Genomic DNA, 6082 nt, shown 5'->3' with positions numbered 1-6082 from the left:
TTTTTTTTTTTTAGTTATTTTTACATAACATTTTTACATAAGATGATTACTATAATCAATGGAGTAGTGTCTAGACCGTACGAGACCGCAAGATTGGCTTAACAAGAACAGCCTTGAGTACTCGATCCATAAAGAGATCAACAAAGTCAGCTTACAACTTATCAACGACTTAGAGTGTCACGCGTTAAAGCTGGATCATCGAGTCGGTAGCATCAACGAATCAATTATCAGCTTCCTTCGACCAGCTTATTATTTCTTATTATATCTATTTCTCCAAAATCAATTTTCATTAACCTAACCGGTCCATAATAATCCTAAACAAAATTTTATCCAGCGTGAAGATTATATAGATATTAAATTCAATTTGATTCATACTGTCTCATGTCAATCAATTTGAAAAATTAATCAATTACCCGAATATCAAAGAATTTCTACAACGATTCAAATCAAGATATTAGAAATTTTCGCGAACATCACAACATCCTAATCCTCCCCCCCTCTCGAAAAGGATGGTGTCATTGATCATCAACACCTCCAACGTGTCAACACTACAATTTTCACACCCACTAATCATATATAGCAGCTATACTTCTGAAAAAAATGGAAAAAAATCCCGAACACGCTTTAGAACAAACTATATACACCACTTACCATCGGCAGATTCGAATAATCGTGGCTGTCAACCCTTTTCGCAGCAGATTCGCACGCGTCGCACTCCTCCCTTCTGTTCACCACCTCCTCCTCCGCCTCCTCGACCTTTACCTCCGACGACCTGCGTCGAAAAAAACGAAGCTTTTTACACTCGTAACTCCCTCATATCTCGTTGCACCCCTCCCCTCTTGCCCCCTCAACCAATTTCAACCATCGACTCTCGCCAAAAATCGGGGAACACCGTTCTCTCTCTCTCTCTCTCTCTCTCTCTCTCGATTTAACAAAGCGCAAACTTATTTTCATCCGTGATGGAAATCGTGAGGACAGATAGGGTTTGGCCACACGGCTCTCGGGCCGAGCGCGCGCACCCCACTGAACTATGTAGTACGTGGAAAGCCACGAAGCGGGCAGGGCCGTATTTTTGGAGGATGAGAGGGGGCGCCCCGCGCGCGTGATATTAATAGAACAAAGTGGACGACGAATTCGACGACGGTCGTCGTTTCACTTTGCCGCCGAGAAAGATATTCTCCATTCCCCCGGATTGGGGGAAAAGTGTTAAAATATCGTTTATATATACGTGGAATCTACGAATTTGTTTTTTTTTTCTTTGTTCGTTTTCTCGTATCGTTTTATCGAGACTCACTTCTGCATTAACGTAATTTTTAACATATTTTTCCGTTACTTGTTTTTATCGTACGTTAAAAAAATTTTCGATTTAATTTCAACGGAGCGTCGATACATCGCGTTGTTGACGTTCCAAGTACGCCACTGCGGCACTACTCATGGTGTCTCGTCGCGTTCTCACCCACGCCTGCGTTTTCTCCGTTCTCGAGTGCCTTTCATTTATCGAAGTGACGTCGAATTAGCGACGTCCTCCTCGAATTTCAAGTGATCGCGATAATTTCGATCCGAAAATTCGACGTTATCGCGCGAGGTAACGACGAGGCCGCTATGTCGATAATCGCGAGGCTTAGTTATTGATCTGTTCGGGGTGTTTCGTACGGGAGGTCGGAGGCGCGCCTGCGTCGAATAAGGGCGCTCGATAAGTATAATAAAACGCATCTGTGCGTTTTTTTCTTTTTTTTTTTTTTCTTGTCGAGAGAGAAGGGAAATGCATCTGATCGATGATCAGAATGAGAGTAAGAAGATGATGATGGTCGTAAAATTTGTCGAATATTCTTGAGAAAATTAACGATAACAATTGTGCATATTTTTCCAGGTTACATCGTCAATAAATAAAAACAGAAATTTAACTGAACTAACGTCGATGTTTGATTACATAGGAGGCAACATGTGGGCACAATCTTTTGAAGAGACTATTTCTATTTCGGCTATTCTAAATAGCGATCTAGACGTAGGCCTGTTCAGAATTACAGACACTTGATCGTGGATAATAAAAACGCAATATAATTAATTTGAAAATAATATATGTATACGTGGATTGTTTGAAAAAATTTTAAGGATTTATATTCTCTCGCAATTGTAACTTATTTCAAGTTATGTTCGATACGATTCGTTTGACGCATGATCTTATTGACTATTTGATAACGTTCGACGAATTGTTTTACTTTGCGATAAGGAGAGAAGATCTGTATAAACATCGTACGCGAATTGTAATATCACATATATTTATTTGAATCTTTCCTTTTTTTATCTTCCCTGACATAGCAAGAAATTCAATTAATTAATTAATTAATTATTCCTTTACTATATCGCTATCACTCCTCTTTTAAAATATTTTAAATTTTTTACATTGATATAATTCTACATGTGGATAAATCGCACGATAGATCTCTCTATCGACGAATTTCCTGCATTTTCTATATTTAGAGTTAAACAGTCTCCATTGCAAATTGTGTATAACCGGCCACGCGATCTGAACAATTTTCAGTATATATAAATAGACATTAGGGGTACACATGGAGGCGGTTTGAAAACGTTTCGCAGAAGTTCGTCGCGTGCCTTATCTTCCCGCTCTAATGTCAACGCGACAGGACTTTGCGCGTTCCTATCTACACGATTCGCGCGAATCTGCCTCTTCGACGATCCTCCTCGCTTTATCTATAATCCTCCCCTTTACCTTCGCGGAAATTCGCGCAAGAAGAATTTAATTTTCCACTGGTGAATTTATTAACAAAATTTAAAAAAAAAAAGATAATCTTTTAAGTTATGACTCGATTATTTTTATCAATGTTTTCTAATTTATGTCACACGCGATAACGATTTCATATATATTTTTTTGAAAATCGCATTTTTCAATTATCAGATTACTATGCTTAAAGGAAGTATAAATCGAAATATTTGAGATTGATACTTTCGTTGATTCGGAAAAGATCGAGGAGGATACGTTTCGCATCCCTAATCTTCAATTTCTCGCCAAATCAATTTGACCATCAATTTGACCGCGTAAACGGTTCACGCTCGAACGATTTCACGACTTCCCTACTAACGTAGGAGGCACATACTTTAATTACACCGATCATTAGCACGGTCGTGATCGATCATGGCTTAACCGTAAAAATGATTTTCAATTTTCATCGTCACGTTGCACTCCGTTAACCATTGATTCACGCTGCATTTAATTTCCCGTGCATGTTACACTTCTTCCTCTAATTAACTCAATTTCAATCTCCCTTGTTCATCGAGTTCGATGAACATTCGATTATAAATATTGTATCGATGATTGGACAATGGCAGGTGGGAAACACTTTACCAAAGGGATTACGAAACGGGTACAAGTATCGTGAAACGTTTATAGTTTCCTCCATTGTGCTGCCTTTCCGTTATGGGATTCTCCCGGCCGGCCGAGGGAGGACGACGTCACTTCGAAGGCAAAGATCGAGGAAAACCGGTTCGGGACCTGCCGCCTTTATTATATCCCCTCAAACGTATACCCTCAAACAGGCTAATTCATAAGTTACAACCAAGAATTCCAGGCTTGGACACCGGTGGAAAAGTCCTTCGAAGGCCTTTCTTCGAAGGGGGTTTCTTGAACCCCCTTGTTTATTTTAAGCGGCCGCGCGAAAGATGAAACGACGTGGATCGGCCCACTTTCGAAATGTAGAGAATGTGTCTCCTTTCACAAGCTTGGAAATAATTATTTTAAATTATTCGCAGTTTTAAGCTTAGTTTTAAACTTGTCTTCAATTTTTCAGAGTAATTTTCAGAGTAAATTTAAGACAAAATTGTTTTAAGAACAGAGAGGATCAGTTAGATCATTTGGATCATTTAAATGAGATATGAGGTTGATTCTAATTGCTGGCGCGTTTCATCGAGCGGAGTGATTAGTTGACATGCACTCGAGTTACCTTCTGTTTCCCTCGGGTGACGGTGGCGTCACGATGAAAGATGGCTCCTTCTGAATAATTACTTCCGGCTGTAGGTGGATCGTGTGCCGCTTCTGATGAAGTTCCTTACAAGAGGCTGAAGAGGATATGCCGTTTCTCTTTCGACGACGGCCACTGGCGCTTAGATTTTGCAAGGTGCCCATAGATGGAAACCGGAAGCTCCATGCTATACCTGAACAACATCGACATTATTATTCCTTCCTAATTATACTTCTACTTGTAGTAACTTTTAAAATTTCCAAACTTTGTTTCAAAAAATCTTTTTTCCTTCCCAATTTCTAAATTAACATAATCATTTGATTTCAAATTATTGATCAAATTCCAATTTTAACTATAGAATAGAATAATTTAATTATTGGTCAAATTTCAATTTTAATTGTGTAAAACATTTCACAAAAATTTTTCTATAGTTTCTATCTTGCAAATCACATGATTCCTGAAAGTCACATCTCTCTAAAAAAATTTAAACGAAAAGGAGAATATCATTCTTGACTTCTATCTCTACCGCAATTATCACACATTTCACAAACGAATTCCTTTCCGAATTTTAACCGAACAAAACCACCCCACATACTCACGCATGCCGGTGCTTTTCTGCGGGCGATCCTTGTCGCTCACGATCATCGCAATCCTTGCCACTGGCTCGTGATCGAAATTTTCTCCGACCGCTTGTCACTCTGTTATCTCGCTCCGTTAATTAACGCGCCCCGTTATATTATATTTGGACGGCGATGAATTCTTGGCGAATCGTTTCGCCCGAATGGAAACGTTTAGAATTACTCGCGGTCGATCCGCTATCGCGAGCAGGGATACCAACGCCCCTCCATCACGGTCACTAAACGGTTTTATCGGTCTTCGTACACACGTACGAACGAACGATCGGTGCAGTTAACGCTCCTTATCTGTCTTTCTACTCCGTCAACTAGAGAAGTTTCAGTTTTCCTACAGTTATGCTACCACTTGTTATTTCAATTTCGTCGATACGCTTTTCAAGGATCGAAATACATCTTTTTGTATTTTGCTCGTAGGAATAATTTCTTGCACCTGTACTCGCAATAACGCGTATACATTCTACGTTTATCTTCATCAGAATTTTTTTTACGCTTATGTTTTCTTCTCTCTCTCTCTTTCTTACAGAGAATCGCGATATTCTTCGAAACACGAATTTTCGTAATTTTTTCTTCTATCGAAGCTCATTTTCTTCTTTAATTTTCTTCTTTAGATAGATCGAAATATTATCATATTAGCGTACGATCTTTTCCACTTTTTTTAAAAAAAAGTTTCTTTCTTCATCAGGTGAACTTTTTTTTCAAAATTTCTTTTTAAATAGATTGGGATATATTTTGCATTACGCATTACCTATTTTTAATTTTTACTTTCCTTTCATAGGATAGATCACAACTCATTCGCATTTTTTCCCACTTTTTTCAAAGTTTCTTTTCCCCTTCCTCAGGCAAATTCCGATCTCCTTTGCATATGACCTTTCCACCGTTCCTTCCCTTCCCAATTCAATCCCACTCGAAAAGCAATCCACCCATTCACCCAAAATTCCACGCTCGGCTTAATCGATCCGCCTTATCTTTCCTCGTCCAGAATCACACAATACCCTTCCCCGAAACTTTTCAATCCCATCGTCAATCACACACAGGTTTCACTTTCGAGGAACGTTGCCTCGACACAGCTGGACGACCTCTCCCTGAATCCCAACCGGAATCACTGCATCTCTCCGCGATGCGATCGCAGGTGCAACCAAGGAACGACCACGCTTCGTTATCGACCTCTTTCGGAATCTTTCATTCTCGATCCAACGATACTTCATTCAGAAATCGTGTGTGCCTTTGTAACAGAAGAATTCTCCCTTCCTTTTTCTTTTTTTTTTTTTTTTTATTCGACTGTACGCATATCACGCGAGCGGATCAACCGCGGATCTTTCGAACAGTTGGGCAGAAACTAAAGTGCTCGGCTCACTTTCGCTTCGATTCGTTTATCTTCGCTCGCCTTCACACGCGCGGATATAAACCTGTTCTTCGGGCCTTTCCAGTCGCGGGTACGAGACCGTGTTCCTTCACCGTTAAACCTTTCGA

At 39.7% G+C, this 6082-nt stretch overlaps 1 protein-coding gene across 2 annotated transcripts in view; it reads right to left on the bottom strand.

Moving 5' to 3' along the window:
* LOC102681898 (breast cancer anti-estrogen resistance protein 3) overlaps window positions 1–6082 on the bottom strand; it is an 18252-nt gene that overhangs the window by 3725 nt on the left and 8445 nt on the right. Inside the window, exons 1-3 of one of the 2 annotated variants that reach the window (XM_031509685.1) lie at window positions 4577–4963; window positions 3960–4170; window positions 652–772 (exon numbers count right to left, since the gene is read on the bottom strand). In XM_031509685.1, coding sequence (XP_031365545.1) covers window positions 652–772; window positions 3960–4170; window positions 4577–4622 — 378 coding nt within the window. In that variant the 5' untranslated portion in view covers window positions 4623–4963. Of the gene's footprint in view, window positions 1–651; window positions 773–3959; window positions 4171–4576; window positions 4964–6082 lie in introns of those variants that run through there. The other variant, XM_031509687.1, reaches the window with a different exon arrangement.

The sequence above is a fragment of the Apis dorsata genome, unplaced genomic scaffold (genome assembly GCF_000469605.1).
Source record: "Apis dorsata unplaced genomic scaffold, Apis dorsata 1.3 scaffold_169, whole genome shotgun sequence".
NCBI classification, from domain to species: Eukaryota; Metazoa; Arthropoda; class Insecta; order Hymenoptera; family Apidae; genus Apis; species Apis dorsata.
The sequence above is the reverse complement of the archived record's forward strand: the minus strand, read 5'-3'. Positions and strand labels throughout refer to the sequence as shown.